General features: G+C 33.1%; 1 protein-coding gene across 8 annotated transcripts in view; it reads right to left on the reverse strand.

Annotated features, from left to right (window-relative positions):
* Window positions 1–1034: 1034 nt before the first annotated feature.
* The window catches only part of LOC126885870 (anoctamin-2-like), a 106516-nt gene continuing 88525 nt past the window's right edge, over window positions 1035–19025 (reverse strand). For 7 of the 8 annotated variants that reach the window (XM_050652656.1, XM_050652691.1, XM_050652680.1 and 4 more), the window contains one exon: window positions 1035–8898. In XM_050652656.1, coding sequence (XP_050508613.1) covers window positions 8780–8898 — 119 coding nt within the window. In that variant the 3' untranslated portion in view covers window positions 1035–8779. Of the gene's footprint in view, window positions 8899–17640; window positions 17750–19025 lie in introns of all 8 variants that reach the window. The other variant, XM_050652674.1, reaches the window with a different exon arrangement.

Below are 19025 nucleotides of genomic sequence, written 5' to 3' on the forward strand. Positions count from 1 at the left end.
CCAATGCCTCACAGTCATGTAAAATATGGTTGACTGTTTCAGGTTCTCTGTTACAGAGTCTGCAGCTCAAGTCTCCATGAAACAGCCCCATTGTATGCAGGTGACCCTTAACTGGCGCATGTCCAGTGAGGAAACCTGTTATGACTCTGAGCTGATTCCTGCTTGTTTTCAGCAGTAACTCAGCCCTACTAGCACATGTCCGTCCGATATACATCTTGCCATGTGTTTGACCGGGTACACTCTCCCAGTGTGAGTTGTGTTGGCTTCGGATCCAGGATTTTTTTCGTTCGCGGACGGTGCTTTTTGGCACTCCCACGGCCGGCTCTGGACCCAGGTATTTTGTAGCTGATGCTCTCTTGGCAAGTGCATCAGCTCTTTCATTGCCGTATATTCCCCGATGACTTGGAACCCATACCAGTATAACACTGTTATGTTGTGCCAGTCTGTCAAGTTCTTGTCGACATTCCCACACCAGCCTAGAGTTCATCTTATGGTTTATAAGAGCCCCAATGGCTGCTTGGCTATCTGTGAATATGTTAACCCGATGAAGTTCAACTATATAACTCGTTTGGTTATATAGTTTCCAATATGTTCAATTTACTTTTTTTTTAATATTTGTAACAGTATAGCACCAGTTTTTAAAGCAGTTATAAAAATCATCCATTAGTATTTACAACAGTATTAACAGTGATCCATGTTTCATTAGTTCAATGGAAATCTCTCCAGGTTCTGAAGTTTAACGTACTTCATTTTTCTTAATTTTGTTTTAATTTCATTTTTACTAATTAACTGTACCTCCTCTTCATTATTAAGGGTAACTTCGTAAACTTCTACTAGAAATTCTTACCTGTTTCCTCTCAGCAATTGCTTGTAATGAATCTACTTTGTTCTAGATTAACTATATTTCCTTTTCAGTTTCTTATTCCAACTAATGTGCTCGTACCTGATTCTTGCTCTTTAGCTTGATTTTGTGTTATTACTGTGTTGGCAAATAAGCAACAGATATTGCTAAATTAAATAAAAACACGATGCAGTTTTATTAAAACATTTTATTAAAATTTAAAGTTGTATAAAAACCTCATCCAATTAGCAATACAAAAGTAAATGCAAAATTGTCAGATCATAAGTACGATTAACATAAAACTGTAGTTTATATAAAAATATATATGTAATGAGATTCTGGATTCTTTACAAACTAAAAAGAGTAGACTTTAAAAAATATATTGGCGATTGTTGCTTATTTCTTATACTTATTATAAAAAAAGTCTATAAAAAAGACTCAACAAAATCATTTTGTGTTTCTAGTGACCATTTTGGATTTAAATCAAGCTGTTAAGACTACTCTTTTAAGTTTTTAAACAATCCATGTACCAGTTTGTTGGATTGAACCATTATTCTATACAAATATCAATCAAACCATTTTATAACTCTATAAGTGCATATTCCATATTCTTTTCATTTTTCTTGTTGCTTAGTAATAGTACTTTTCAACGCTTCTCATTTGTTTCGAGCTCCTGTCATATATCGTATATTAATATTATACACGGATTATACGACATATGACAGAAGCTCGAAACAAATGAGAAGCGTTGAAAAGTACTATAGTACACTAGAGAAAATAAACATCATAGTAATCATCATAATAATTGTCTAGAGAATTTAGTGGATGCTAGATTAAATTTATTCAACGTCGATCAAAATAGAACGCAAATTATAAAAGAAGCTTTAATATCAACACAACTGCAACTATTATTGCACAATAGCCAATAATTGTGCAATAAATTGATAGCAATATTGACGTTTCGATTAATATATGAGTTAACACAGTAGGTACAATATTTCTCTAAAGGGGATCCTACATCTTTAACATTAAGATCAATAGATGGCACAAAATTATTGCACAAATATTTTAAAAGTTAACTTGCAAGTTACATTGTTTAAGTTAATCGAGTATTTCATTATTAGTTATATCATATACATACGTAGAAAATATAAGGAATATATTTTTTTCTTTTATTCTATGGCAATAATTATTTGCTTTGACATTCTATTATCATGGTAAACTGTGATATACCTCAATATATTCTAAAATAAATGTTGTGATTTGTTTTCCCTTTATATTTACAATAAATATGAAAGTCTGATAAAAAGAATATTATATTTCATAATATCCATAATTGTGCAATATTTTTACTACTTAGTACCATTTAAACTTTACAGTGCCTGGAGGGTTTACTTTAACCCTTTTACAGCTATTAAAAGTTCATATTCCTGTTTGTACTATAAAAGAGTAAGTTTCCATAGTTTATTGAAAAAAAAATTTATCATACAATTTGATACAGTCGTATGTTTACCTAAAGCAGTCCCTAGACGAACAATATTTTGATCAATATATTGCACAAATATATTTCACAATACTTTTATAGTATTGTCAGTTTGATAATCAGCCTACACGAGGTACCATGTTATTTATGTGAGCATTGTATTATGACTTATGATAAAATCAATAAAAAAGATGTACTTATAGTACATTTTATATTATTGCTATAATCTTTGCTTTTCAAATCCCATAATGCTAGAAAACTGAAATATACACTTACATGAAATATATGTTTTCCCTTTATATTAATAATAAATATCTAAATCTGAGTGAGAAAATATAGTAAGTGTATACGACTGTCATAATTATTGCACAATTTTGCAATAGTTTGATAGCAATGTCAACTAAAAAGTAACACCTGAATTGAAGTGTCCCATGGAGGGCCTTTAAAGTGATGGAAGGGTTACTTTCTATTATCTTTACTTTAATTTTCCCTTTTTGAACCGTAAAAATAATTGCACAATAATTTCGATGGGTCTAATTTTATTTAATCCAATCATGGCATTATAACCAAAATGCTATACACCTCAATATACTCAATATACAAATTACTTTTCTCTTTTTTTCTTTATATAGACAGTAAATATCAAAATGTGAGAATATAATTAGACAATCTTTTATTATACAAACAATTACAATGTACAAAAGCAGTAATTAAATTGTGCTTTAGAAGTCCCTTACAAACAAGTGCCTGGCGATTTAGCTGTTCTGCATTCCCTCTTTAATTATTTTTCCGATTTTGAAAATACTAATCCTTCTAATATTCCTACTTTGTGTATGAATTCCTTGTATTGCTTTTTGTACTAATTACATCAAATTGTGTTTCCCTATTTTAATGACGAAAAAGAAGAAAAAATAAACATCAAGACTAACACATATTAAACTATGACTTGACAAAGTGGTTAATTTATCTAATGCGGCCCCTAAACAAAGAATATAGCGCACAAAAATATTACACAATCATTTTGACTGTCAATTTGCAGGCAAGAAGTTATGTGACCATTACAATATTAGTTATAGCACAAAATAAAAAAGGAGAGTAGTTAATTTTTTAAATTCTATTGCTCTAATCCTTCCTAGTGACAGTTAACAATACTTGCAATCTGTGATACTCCTGGGTATAGTCTAAAACAAATCTTAGTTCGTCTTTGTTTCCCTATATATTAACAATAAATACCAAATCCTGATTGAGAATATACTTCTTGTTCTCATAAGGTTTGTTCCAACCCGTCACAATTACCGGTCTTAATGGTTACGAGTATGCGCAGTAACGAAAATGTGTTACTGCGCATACGCGTAACCATTCAAGAACGGTAATGTGACGGGTTGGAACAAACCTATTATATTCAGTATTATTGCACAATAACAATGTTTGTGCTACATATTAATGCTAATATCCACCTCTAGGGACCGCTAAAGATTGATTGAAACGTCAAAAACAGTTTGTTTTGAGAGGAATCCAAAGAAAACCAAACCTAAAAGAAATGGCTGTTTTATTTGTCTCAACTGAATAAAATAATTATTTACTGTTCGACTTTAGGCACTAGTAGTATTGAACGTTATTTTTAACACTGAAACTACCAAATAATTGACTAATATGCTAAATAAATAATAAACTTAAAATTAAAAAAAAAAAATACATAAATAGAAAAATAATGAACTAATGTTAAACAATATTCCAAAATTGTTTCATTGTGACTTGCCAGCGTTTATCAAATATTCTTTTTGAAATTAGCCACAAACTGTCAAATTCATTATTTATTTCATAATGTGCAGCTCCTTCCCAACGAGCTATTTAATACAAAAATGTTCTTATCGCTAAAAATTAACATTCTTAAAATTCAACACTCATTCCCTTTCTGATACACAGATGTACCGGGTGTCCCAATAAGAATGGCTCTCGGCCATATCTCAAGAATCGTTTATAGTACAGCTATAAGAAAAAAAATTTTATAACAAAAGTTGCCCAAAAAAATTGTGGGTCCACCGTTAGAGGGCGTAATTGAATATCAAAAATTAAAAAATCTAAATTTTACAAAATTTTCCCAATGAAGAGGCACTGGAAATTCGATCATCGTATTTTTCATAAAATTCTGCGCATATTTGATTTCACAAGTTTAAGTCTACCTTTGCAAATAAAAGGTGGGGGTGAGTGGGAACCTTGTTATGAATAAATGGCTGTAAGTCCGGTTCTGCTAAATCAAATTTTGCAATCTTGGTCTTGCTGAAAATAGAATAGTCGTATTAGTCAGAAACTAACTCATAACTGTTAAAATCATCCACCTGTAAGTTAGATTTCGTTTGAGAGTATTTGTTACAATATTTTGATGAAAAATTATGCAAAAATCACTCATAGATCATTATTTTTCGAAATATTTACCTAATAACCATATAATTCAGTTAATATATTATTTCAGTTTCAATAATTCATTAACATTAATAACAACATTAAATACTATTCTCTAACATTTACTATAAAATACACTCTTACAGGATCTGCACGAACTGCCAACTTATACCAACTTAAGTATAATAGTTTTGGAGATAATATGGTTTAGTTGGCAGTTGTCCAGTTGCCCTGTCAATAAATATTTAATATTTAACAAGAGAATGTGGCTACCCGCAACATGTTAATAAAATTAAATAAGTAAGTAAAATCAAAGTAAATAAAAAAGTAAATATAACAAGAGTGTTAGTGTTAGTACTGTCTAAAAGTACGTAAAATGTGATCAGTACTACTTTTAACAGAAGAATTGCTAATAATTTACAAGAAGGAGCCGGTCTAAAAAGTTTTATACAGTGAAATAAGTTTTATTATACAAGTCTCCACTAGTGATGTAACGAATATTCGTATTCGCATTCGCATTCGCGAATATTCGCATGTTTTTGCATATTCGCATCCGCATTCGCAAAATTTGTGCGAATGTTTTGCGAATATGAAAACCAGAAAAAAATAATTTTAAGATAATATTAGGTTAATAAAATCAAAATCTATTCACTTCTCATCTTTTTTTATTAAGAAAAGGTAACTTAACCTCAAACATGCAGCTACTCTCAAATGGAGATATGCAGGACACAACAGCAGACAAAGAGACGGAAGATGGAATGAAGCGATAACTCACTGGAGACCTTGGAACTACAAAAGAGGAAGGGGCAGACCACAGACGAGATGGTCGAATGACCTAAACAGATACGCAGCGACCAGATCGACAGCATTAGCACTGAACCGAGAAGAGTGGAAAAGTAAGGGGGAGGCCTACGTTCAACTTTGGACAAATGAAGGGCAGTAGATAGATAGAACTTAACCTTGTATAATCACATTATCAGCCTTCACTTTTTTTTATTATTTGGTATTATGGAATAAAGCTTAAGATTCAGATTGATTTACACTAAATATCAATTAACTTTTCATTAAAAATTTAGGAAACATTACAAAATAGAAACAAATTAAAAAAAACTGGACATTCGCATTCGCATCCGCATTCGCGAATGTCAGTAGCAGATATTCGCATTCGTATCCGCGAATGTTAAAAAAATGACATTCGTTACATCAGTAGTCTCCACAGAATAAGAAATAATACTAGAATTACTAAAAGTAATAAAGCTTGTGCGCTAAGTCAAATGTGTCAAAACCTCTCTCACTACTTGCACCCGCGCACCCAAAGGTGAAATACTGACATTTGGAAGTTGCATTCTTGTTTGTAACAAATCAGACACAATTGCACTATTACTAATGTTTTCAACAGATGTTCATGGGTATTTCTTATATTGCCATTTACTCTACATAACATGTCCCGTTATCTCACCATTTAAATATTGTTTCTCTGTTGGCTAATCTGAAGTGGGTCCCGTACCTACCATGTCTCTGATTTGTAATACCGTATGCACTGTGGCCAGTTTGAATAGTTATTTTCTAATAGGTAGAATTGGGGAGGAGAGGTCTATTGTGGCTCATCCCTAGGTTAAAGTTGTCCTTTCAGTCCATCCTTTTTAACAAGTTTATTATGGCCTTAGGTGACACTTCTACTAAGTCGTAGGCTCTAGTTGATAATGCTCAAATGTATTGAGCCTTATCCTATCCAACCCTGGCAGTTACAGTGATGCGCAGGCCGTGTTCCACCGTCTCGTCATCAGCCTGACAGAATCTGCAATTCGCACTTTCTGATAGTCCAATTTTGTTCATGTGTCCCTTGAAGCGACAGTGTCTTGTTAGGTGATCTACAATTATTTCGCATATCATTCCTATTCTCATGTAATATTTTTCTCATAGACATCTGTCAGTGCGTCACAGTTTTTCGATTTCTTTCTAACGCATTAAATTGTATGTGACAGAAAAAAGGCACGTCTGTGATTACAGAAATTTATAACATTTATTCTAGTTGTCGATAGATGACGCTATAATCGAAAAAAAATATTTACGAATTATATAATATATCTACGAATGTAATCTGTACAATTTATAAGACGATACAAATCAAAGAAAATACCATTTTATAAATGCAATAAACACAATTGATTTGTTTTTATGCCAAATTGCAAATAAAATGTGACAACTGTCAGATTTAACTAAAATGTCATGTTAGAATAAATGTTATAAATGTATATTATCACGGACTTATCTTTTTTTCTATCATTTGTGACGCACTGAAAAATGCTCATGAAAAGAATTATAGTAGGTCTTTGGATATCTTCTTCGAAGGTTGACGTAAAAGCCTTCCGACTATTTGAGACCCTTTTTTCGTGCCAGTGGTTACGTTTAATCCGTTACATACCCAGTCCAATATTGTTCTTTAGGTTTTGCTTCTGGCTGTGCCAACGAAAGGTTGGTACGGTGTCACTCTGGCAAGTAGTGCGCTTTTTCCTTCCCAATAGAAATTTCTACCTACAGGCACTTATCTGTAGCATAAGTTTCCAATTGGAATATATTACAGAAAGCATCTATGCTTTCAGTAAAACTTACCCTTTGGGGCGGGGAGGGGAGCGATATAAAAAAAAAGAATGTGTGTGTACTAGGTACGCACGTAAGAAGTTATACTTCTATTATAATATAGTCTAACTTCATATTATGATTTTAACGAAATCAATCTATCTACTTTAAACAGTTTTTTTGTATTATATTTAAATATTAAACTAATTTAAGAAAGAACAAAAAGAATAACAAAAATAAAAAAAAAGGATATATGACTTTGTCCGGGATACGAACAGGGGACCTCTCGATCCCTAGGCGAATGCTCTACCGATCAGCTACCACCGCTTTTGTATTCAGTCGATCATTTCTCGGACATAATTACAATCATGGTGACATATACATTAATTGAAAATAAACATTTTCAATAATACTTATAAGGAGGAAGACAAATCCACAGACAGAAAAATTATAATAAATATATTTACTAAAAACACTAATAATATACCTATTCTTTTCACGCACACCTTATTTGCGCTACATAACTTAAAATATGTAGCAACTAATACCATACTGTCGGTGTGCGCATGCGCCAGGGAATGTAAAAATTCACCCTCGTGCCTAAAGTATAACTTCAAAAATTTAGTATATTGGCAAATACCTCTAAGCGTTGTTGAACAATATTAATATTATTTTAAAAAACTACGAAATTATAGGAAGAAGAGTTCGTGGATCAAAAATCTAGACATTAATGCGTTTCTATGCAATTCAAGCGAGCAAGAGACAACAAATCATATCAGTGAAGAACATAACCATCTATATATAGATTTTAAGGTCTGTGTGAGGACAAATGATAATATTTTATTAATTGAGAATATTATCTCAGTATAAAACTTTATAGAACACCGTTTACATATACAATCATAACAAAATTAATGAGTAGGTACTCAGTCTATGTATTGTTCAACGAAAATTCATAATAAATAATAACATTGATATTAACGAATATAGGGGTAAGTAGACAATACCAGATCGTCGTTTTCCTTGTAATATTCGAAATATATATATTTTTTTCAGCGTACGCATAAGATATCAAATTGTGCTTAAAAACTTATTTATAAAACACATTGTCATTTACTTTGTAAAAACTGCGCGATCTGAAACAACAAAATCTATAGATAATCAAAAGTCTACGCAATCGTAAAATGTTTCAAATAATGCTCAACTATAAGTTTGTTTTAAAATAAATATTAATTTTAGTTGAATGAATTCGAGAATTATTCGAAATTTGCTACAGTAACATTGGTACATCTGAGCCATTTCAAGCGTAGAATTTGATTTAACAAGATTGTTGATCTTTTGATTAATATGATGAATACCCTATTTTCGCCTTTCTTCAACCCCTTTAATAATCGACTAGTTACCCTGCGAAGTAAGGCAAGGTTAAAGGCCACGTTTTTATACAAAATCACAATTATTCTAAACGATTATTGCTAAATATCATAATACGTTGCACTTCGTGCGGGTTCTTCTTCAGTGCCTACATCTCCATTGATGGCATCGTAATAGACGGTAGACGTTGACATCATGGAATCCCTCTTCTTCTTTTTCACTAAAATTAATAAAATCATAAGTATAGTAAGTATACTTACTCATAAAATCATAAGTATTACGATATAAAGTAAAAAAATATACAGTGTTGGTCATCTCCGTACTTATTCTACTTCTAACAAAACTCATCATAATATCGTTAAAGAAATGACTGCCACTTAAGCTTCGAATGGGCATAAGCACTTGCATATAGGTATAAATGATTTCTTGGGTTTTTTTCTGTCAAAAAATGCACATTTTACAACTTTCGAAACTATTTTGTTAGATATTTCTTGTTCTGAGCCCTACTATACACCCAGTCATATGATATTTCGCAGGAAAAAAAGGTCTTAAAAAAGAAGATCAGAAAATATTCTTTTTCTACGACCTTTTAATAATATGCTCATTATTGACTATTTTTGAATAGGATAATAACGCCCATTACTTTCTTCTTCTTCTTCTACGGCACTACAGCCCAAATTGAGCCTTGGCCTCCTTTATTTTTTGCCTCCACCCTTGCCTGTCTGTGGCTGCTCTTCTCCATACACGGACTCCTAAAAGGGCTTGTGCGTCGCTGTTTACTGTGTCTTCCCAGCGCTTTCGTGGCTTCCCAACCGGTCTCTTTCCTTGCATTCTAGCATTCAGTGCTCGTTTTGGTAGCCTATCCTCTCCCATTCTTATCACATGTCCGGCCCATTGCAATCTTTGTAATCTAATGAAGTCTGACAGGGGCGTTTCCTTATAAAGTTGATAAAGCTCGTTGTTGTATCGACTTCTGAAGATTCCGTTTTCCCTCAGAGGTCCTAGTATTCTCCTAAGTACTTTCCTTTCGAATGTGTCGAGTTTGTTTTTGGACGTTTCTTTCAGCACCCAGATTTCACTGCCATAGCATGTTATTGGTCGAATTAAGGTTTTATAGATTCTCATCTTTGTATTTCGGTGGACACTTTTTGACCGAAATATATGGGAGAGGGCAAAATAAGCTCTGTTTGCCTGCGTTATTCTCTGCCTTATTTCTCCATCTTCTGATCCGTCGGCATATATTTCTACTCCCAGGTATGTAAACTTTTCAACCGTTTCAATGTCATCTTCATGTATAATGTTTTCTGGGACTATATTTCTTCTCGTCTGAGTCATTATTTTTGTTTTTTCTGTGTTAATTTCCAGACCTAGCATTTTTGTTTGTCTTTTTAACTCTGCATATGTTTCCTGTGCTCCTGTTGATGTTCTACTCATAATATTAATATCATCAGCATAAGCGGCCAGTTGAACCGTTCGGTTGGTCAGTAGATTTCCTCGTCCAGTTTGCATTTGCCTAACCGCATACTCCAGTGCCAGGTTAAACAATGTTGGGGCCAGCCCATCTCCCTGTTTTAGTCCCTGCGAAATGTTAAAAAAGTCTGTCCGGTGGTTTTGTATTCGTACACATGCCTGAGTTTCATCCATTGTGGCTTTAATGAGTCTTATTAACTTGTGTGGTATTGCCAATTCAGCCAATATATAGTATAGTTTGTTTCTTTTGACTGAGTCGTATGCCTGTTTGAAGTCTACAAACACGTTGTGAACATCAATATCCTGTTCCCATGCTTTGCTCAAGATCTGTTTTACTGTGAATATTTGATCAAATGTCGATCTTCCCCGTCGGAAACCCGTCTGATACTCTCCAATAATATTTTCTGCTAGTGGTTGGAGCCGCTGGTTTATAATATACGTGAGGACTTTATATGCTGTACATAGTAGAGAGATTCCACGGTAGTTTTTGCACTGGAGTTTGTCTCCTTTTTTATAGATCGGGCATACTATACTTTTCTTCCAGTCGTCGGGTATTTTCTCTTCTTGCCATACGTCTCTGATGAGCGCGTGGATGTGACTTGCTAGGTGGTCGCCACCTACCTTATATAGTTCTACTGGTATTTCATCAACTCCCGGAGCTTTATTGTTTTTCTGGGCCTTAATGGCTTCGAAAACTTCCTCTATGGTTGGAGCTTCTACTCCATTCTCTTCTACGTAGATCATACCCATTTCATCTTCCATGTCTACTTGAGTTCCAAGTAGTGTCTGAAAATAATGCTTCCAGGTTTCTGTGACTTTCTGTTGGTCACTGATTATTTGCCCACTTTCATCTTTACATAGACTTGTTTGAGGTTTATACCCACTTTTTATCTTTTTTAGGTATTCGTAAGCCCCTCTAATTTCGTTGTTTTTGAAATGTTCTTCCATTTTTTCTATTTGTCCATTTTCATAGGCTCTCTTTTTATTTCTACATGTCTTGTCTGCTTTCCGTCTTGAGACTTCAAATAATGTTCGTCTTTCCCGTGTTCTTCTTGTTATGTACATTTTGTGTGCTTCATTTCTTTCCTCGATTGCTTGTCTGCACTTGTCATCAAACCATGCTGCTCTTCTCTCCTTTTTCTTGTTTCCCAGGGTGGACGCTGCTGCTGTCAGTAGTGCTGTTTTGATATTAGTCCATTTGCCCTCTATGGAGTGCAGTTCTAGCGTCCTTAACTCATTTGCGACTTCTTGTTCGAACTTCTCTTTACATTCCCGAATCTTCAGTTTTTCCAGGTCCAGTTTGTTTGTTCTTTGTTGTCTTTCGTTTCTTTTGCTGTTAACTCTGCATCTAAATTTGGTTTGTACTAAAAGATGGTCTGATCCACAGCATGCTCCTCGTCGTGTTCTCACATCGGAGATACTACTGGCTGCCCTTTTGTCTATCAGCACATGGTCAATTTGATTGGTTGTGGTTCCATCTGGTGAAATCCATGTCATTTTGTGTATGCCTTTATGTGGGAAGCATGTGGAACTTATAACCATGTTTTTACTGGTGGCAAAATTTATCAAAAACTCCCCATTCTCGCTTGTTTCATTGTGCAGAGAGTATTTTCCTATTGTGCCATAGAACTGCGGTTCCTTGCCTATTTTAGCATTCATATCACCCATTATAATCTTGATGTCATTTTTTGGCGCATTATCATATACTATCTCCAGCTGTTGGTAAAAGCTTTCCTTTGTATGTTGCTCTTGATCTTCTGTTGGACAGTGAATGTTTATCATTGTTAGGTTGAAGAAGTGGGTGCGAATTCTCAACTTACATATCCTTTCACTGACTGCCTGGAAGTCGATAATTTTTGACTTAAAATCATTATCCACCACAAATGCGACTCCACATTCTTTGCTTCCTTGTTCCTTCCCACTATATAGAATTGTGTGCGTTTTAGTGTCCCTGACACCTTTCCCCAGCCATCTTGTCTCCTGAAGAGCAGTAATCATGATCTTATATCTTTTTAGTTCTTGCAGAAGTGCGGTTTGAGCTCCTGGTCTATTTAGCGTCCTCACATTCCAGTTTCCAAATGCATAGTCCATGTTTCGTAGCTTGAGTCGTTTCCGAAAGTTCCGTCCTGTATTCCGAGGCAAATGTTCAGGTTTCGTAACAGTGTGTTTTTTCCGGGAGTGGGTTGTCAGCCCACTGACCAACCTTCCTCCTTTATCCGGGCTTAGGACCGGCAGTGGTGACTCCTGAGCTACTCGATTCACCCATTTGTCACCACAGGCGGAGTTAATTAATAAAATCATAAGTATAGTAAGTATACTTACTCATAAAATCATAAGTATTACGATATAAAGTAAAAAAATATACAGTGTTGGTCATCTCTGTACCTATTCTACTTCTAACAAAACTCATCATAATATCGTTAAAGAAATGACTGCCACTTAAGCTTCGAATGGGCATAAGCACTTGCATATAGGTATAAATGATTTCTTGGTTTTTTTTCTGTCAAAAAATGCACATTTTACAACTTTCGAAACTATTTTGTTAGATATTTCTTGTTCTGAGCCCTACTATACACCCAGTCATATGATATTTCGCAGGAAAAAAAGGTCTTAAAAAAGAAGATCAGAAAATATTCTTTTTCTACGACCTTTTAATAATATGCTCATTATTGACTATTTTTGAATAGGATAATAACGCCCATTACTTTACCCGTGAGTAATAGTTCATTACTCACGGGCTGAAGTTACTCACGGGTCATTACTCACGGGTTGAAGTTAGATTCAAGTGGTGCATGACACTTTTAACATACTTATTATTAGCAAATAAAATTACTTAAACTTGTTTATTTAATAAAATAATCATTGTAATTTATATCAACAATTAAATTCGAAAAATGTTTAAGGGACTGGTAACTGTAACAATGGGTTAGTATATTTTTTACGTTTAAATTTCAAAATTTGACATTTTAAGATTGACGTTATTAAAAGGTAAACATATAGTCCTGTCGCCAGTGGGAGTACAACAGCCTCCTTAATTCAGATGGACTTACCCAAGTTTTTTTAAGTATTTTGACCCGTAGAACACGAATTTTTTGGGTAACAGTCGATCCGGATGTCGATAAGTTTGTTATAAACAAAGAACTTGAGGAATCACATAACAGCGATTTTTCGTAAAACAAAACATTGTTTTGTATTTTTTGGGTCATTCTAAGCAAAAAATATTTTTACAAGTTTTTTCGTAGGATGCATAGTTTTCGACATAAACGCGGTTGAACTTTCAAAAAATCGAAAAATTGCAATTTTTGAACCCAAATAACTTTTGATTGAAAAATAAAATAGCAATTGTGCTTACCGCATTTGAAAGTTCAAATCACAATCTATCGGTTTTGATTACTTTCATTGCTAAAAATTAATTTTTTTATTGTTAAACAAAGCTATAATCACATAGTGATTGAATGATGTTTTCAATGCATTTCCCATTTGAAATCGAACGAGTAGACGCGCATACACACAATTTCTACGTAGATTACGTACATTAAATCGCATGCATTGGCCACGGGAAACACTATGTGTTTATGGCTTTGTTTAACAAATAAAAACTTAATTTTTAGCAATGCAAATAATCAAAACCGATACAATTTGACTTGAGCTTTCAAATGCAGTAAGCAGAATTGCTATTTTATTTTTTAATCAAAAGTTATTCGGGTTCAAAAATTGCACTTTTTCGATTTTTTGAAAGTTCAACCGCGTTTATCTCTAAAACTATGCATCCTACGAAAAAACTTGTAGGACCATTTTTTGCTGAGAATCACCCAAAAAATACAAAAAAATGTTTTGTTTTGCAAAAAATCGCTGTTATGTAATTCCTCAAGTTCTTTGTTTATAACAAACTTATCGACATCCGGATCAACCGTTACCCAAAAAATTCGTGTTCTACGGGTCAAAGTACATAAAAAAACTTGGGTAAGTCCATCTGAATTAAGGAGGCCGTTGTACCCCCCCTGGCGACAGGACTAATAAACAAAGGTATAACGAATTCCGTAAAAGGGTTTACGAATATGAAATTTATATCAATGAATGCTGTTTCACTTACTGTTGATTGTACAATAGATTTTTATTGGGAGCAAACGTTCTTTTTCATGTAATTGCATTAAAATATGTCTTATTTTTAAAAACCACCGCCATTATGACACTAATGACAACTGTTTCATAACTCAAGAAGGGTAATTCTAACAGTGTTGCCATAGTTATATAAAATATGTTTTCTTATGAAAAATAAAGTTTTCGATTTTAAATAATGTTAGTAGTTGGTAGTTGATAATTATATTTTTCTATTAATCTAAATAAAAAAGGTCGTAGTAAAAGTATAGTATTCTACTTCATCATTGTGAGTAATAGCCATCATTACATGCTCGTTGAATAATATACTATTGTATGTACTATGTTGCATAATTTAATCAATGTAGGTCACACTGTGTATTCAGGGACATTCCGACATATAGTGAACGCAGCAGATGGAAGAGAAACGGAAAACAAAAATGCCCTGTTATTCTGCAACTACATAATAATTTGATCTAGGTACCATGGATAGCTTTTAAGTCAAAATATTCGAAAAAAAATCAAGGCCATAAAGAAAAAACGTTGGTGTAATTTTTACCAACTGCATAAAAAAGTATTGCAATGCTATACCCAGAATATGCAGACATTGTAATGATCAACAGATTATATTGGGAATAGAAGTGACACTAGGTAGCATGAAAATTTGACACGAAGGCAGGAACCGAGGAAACTGGTCAAAACTCAGTAGGTAGCGTGGGTCACCAGATGAGGATATCCTAAAAGCAGTCTAAAAAACCAGGATAAATACTGCTTAAGCATTTTCAACAAAATAGGCAAAATCGACATACCACTAGGAGCCAAGGAAATACACTGTGATATAACTTTGCTTACTCACAGAATACTAAATTGGGTTGCAGAAAATTTGCACATCCCAAAAGGTAAGTACACTTACAGTTTGATGTCGACAAAAGAGATAGATAAAAAGATGTTAGAGAATTAAAAAGAAGTAGAAAATGTTTCAGGTAATAAATGAGAAGAATTATATTTATTTGGTGCAAAAGCAGTTGGTTAAAGATATTAGCAGATTAATTTTAAATAAAAAGAAAATCCCTAAAAGAAGAAAATCCAGAGAATATAAAAAAGTATGCTTAGAAACCTTAGAAGAATATTAGGACTGAATTTGAAAAAAAAAATCTCCTCGAAACTTTAGAAAAATGCCATTAAAAAATTGTCTGCCTAGTTTTTCCGTTAAAACGGTTATATTTCTGTAAATGCGTAGTTAGAGTATTAGTACAGTTAGTCAGCTGTGTTAAAATTCCCGAAATTTCTGAAGTTATAGCGTTCAATATATCCACCAATCAGGTTAAACGATTTATTAGGAAGGTTAAATTAGATTATGTTTAGTATCATAATCTTGATAATTTCCATTATCTTATCATGCTGTGTCAGATAGATGTAAATACAATTAAATAATAGCTGTCTGTTTTTTTTTCGTTTTCCCTTTAAATATCTTATTTAGGTATCAAAACCTGATACAAAGAAAAAGAGTTCGAAAGAACAAAATTGTATCTAAGAAATTGTATATTTACTTATCTGCAATTGTACATAAAGCTCTTCCAATTGAACAAGTAGGTTTAGACCACGAGAACAACACTTAAAGAAGAAGAATGTCCAAAACACTTTAGACAGAACATTGTGCCATAAAGAGATACTAACTAAACTTAATAAAAAGTTAAAGATCAGAAACATTATCCAGAAACTATGTGGATCATATTGACATAGACCATTCAGCCATAACTTTCGTTTTTTTCTGCAACTAAGTATTATAGAAATGGTTGATCCAGAAACTATGTGGATCATATTGACATAGACCATTCAGCCATAACTCTCGTTTTTTTCTGCAACTAAGTATTATAGAAATGGTTGAGGCCCTTAAATAACACCATGAGAACACAAAAACTCCCAGTACTAAGCGACATTTCGTTATATTGAAAACCGAACAAAAATCGCCTAAGCTCTAGAAAACAATCAAGTAAATTCATGAATAGTTTCGAACAACAATACGCCCTACATAACTGAAAGACTTGCTACTTTCAATTTACCACTCAGAACCTGATAATTATGTACCCAAAAACCATACGCTCAATAAATAAATAGTATATATATATATATACTATATATATATATATATATATATATATATATATATGCTATATATATATATATATATATATATATATATATATATATATATGCTTTCTGTTGTTTTCCGGGTTTGACTCCGCGTTGAATAATTTTGGTTTTGATAAAAACCATTATTTTGACGACGTTTCGGCAAGATCTCACTTGCCATTGTCAAGTCAGGTAGTTCCGCTTCTCGCTGCTGCTTGAAGTAAAACTTTTTTACTTCAAAAGTTTTACTTCAAGCAGCAGCGAGAAGCGGAACTACCTGACTTGACAATGGCAAGTGAGATCTTGCCGAAACGTCAAAATAATGGTTTTTATCAAAACCAAAATTATTCAACGCGGAGTCAAACCCGGAAAACAACAGAAAGCACATATATATATATATATATATATATATATATATATATATATATATATATATATATATATATATATATATATATATATATATATATATATATATATATATATATATATATATATATATCCCGTTCGCAGCGTATCACGCCGTTGGGTTACCGTTCGCCGAGCCTGTCTATTCTGCCAGTCTTCTTCAGATATATTTCTTGCTGACATTGCTTTTGAGATTCCTTAGATCCATGTTGTTGGTGGTCGTCCTAGTTTTCTTTTTTCTAATGGTACCCATTCTAATATTTTTTTGCTAGTCTTTCTTCCCCCATACATCTAATATGTCCGTACCATATTAGTTGTTGTTTTTTGATGTCTTCTATAATTGCTCTTTGTACTTTCATTTGTCTCGTTATGTCCTCATTTCTAACATGTTCTAATCTAGACTTTCCCCGCTGCTCTCCTCCAAAAATCCATTTCAACTGCCAATAGGTTACCTTTAAGTTTTTGTGATAGCTGCCACACTTCTGAGCTATAGACGATTACTGGTTTTAATATGGTATTATATTATATTCTTTTTTTTTTTTCGTTTCCGGTCTTATATTTTTTGCCATAGTACTGAATTCAACGCTAAATAAATAATATATCACCTATTAAGAACAGCTTAATGTTAGTTTTATTTTGATTTATGTACCTACCTAATAAATTTACCAATTGAATCATGATCTATAAAAAATCTACGCCTTAAGCACCCAATTGTAATTAACATTATTTGCGCCCCTTTTCATAGCTTAACTTAGCAACTAAGTTGTATTTGTATATAATAAAGCCAGCCCTATGTTATGAAAGCAGTTTGTACAATGTAAAGCGAGTTTGCCCGATATAATGATCACCTTACCAAATTTACTACCACAAAAACAGTTAAATTATATTGGGCATTACATCGAAATGTGGAATGCCTGTTTGGGGGTCAATTTTTGATTCCGGTAATGTGCTTGCGCTGCTGTCTAAAAAAATTCGTCTCCTTAAATAATCGAATAAAATAAAACATTGAAAAATAATTATTTATATAATGTTCCGTCAAGGGAATATAAGAAAAGTGCAAAAAGTAGTAAAAATACGCTGTATCAATAATATTCTAGAACACTTGTTAAATATTTCGTCGTCTCTGTCTTAAGAATTGATAATAAACTCTCTTTTATATGTCTTCTTTGAATACTCATAGAGAAAAATGCGTTAAGAGGTCTTACCAGGCATTTTGTGGAGTCACAGACGATTATATAATTTCTGTTAATTAAGCTAGAGATTCACAAGTTTCTTTCACAGAAGTGGTCTTCAATTTCTTCATTCTTAATTCCTTAAAAAAATATACTATATAACATTATTCCTATCCTGAAAGCATTCTTCTTTTTTCCTCGATTATCTTAGTCATGGTATGGTTGTTGCGTTCTATGTCTGCATACTTCTTTATCTGTTAAAATTAATTGTCTTGGAATACAATATGAGCCACTTCCATCTTCTTTCTGTTCCTCCCCTATCGGAGATTAGATATACCCAAGGCTATTCGAACTTTGTTTACAGCTGTTCTAAACAATTCGTTTGTAGTGCAACCCAACCACTCTATTACACTCGAGATATCTCGTCCATGACATTCTTCTTCAGTCCGGATTCCACTGTTCTTCAATCTTTCCCTGCATTATATTCTGTAGGAATCTGTATTTTTGTCCCCGCATTCGATGTCCCAATTATTCCTATTTTTTCTTTTTTATGGTAAGTGATACTTCAGGCCTTTTGTCCATTCGCCATAATATTTCTTCAATTGTGACTTCTTATCTTTCGTCGATAGCACCACATCTCGAAACTCTCACTGCTTTTTATTTTGTTGTGTTTGAGAGCCCATGCTTTCACGTCGTACAAATAGGTACTAAACACATTTATGTTCTTGCCATTCTTATTGGTATATACAGACTGATATCACGATTAGTAAACAGTTTCTTTATTTTTATGAAAATGAACCTAGAAATTTCAATACGTCTTTCGATCTCAATCCTTTGATTATTTATTCTTTCTCGTTTATCAGAGTTTCCAGGTATTTGTAATTAGCACCATATAAATGTGGATGATATTTACAGTAATTCCTGTGTGATGAATTGGAATTTTACTAAAAATCATAAAGCCGCTTCTATAGAAATATGTAAACAAAAAAACACAGTTTTGTATCGACATTTTAATCTTGAAATTAAAACTGGTCATTTTACTTCGTTTCTGTTTGTATCTCTAACA

The sequence above is a fragment of the Diabrotica virgifera genome, chromosome 1, assembly GCF_917563875.1.
Source record: "Diabrotica virgifera virgifera chromosome 1, PGI_DIABVI_V3a".
Classification (NCBI taxonomy): Eukaryota; Metazoa; Arthropoda; class Insecta; order Coleoptera; family Chrysomelidae; genus Diabrotica; species Diabrotica virgifera.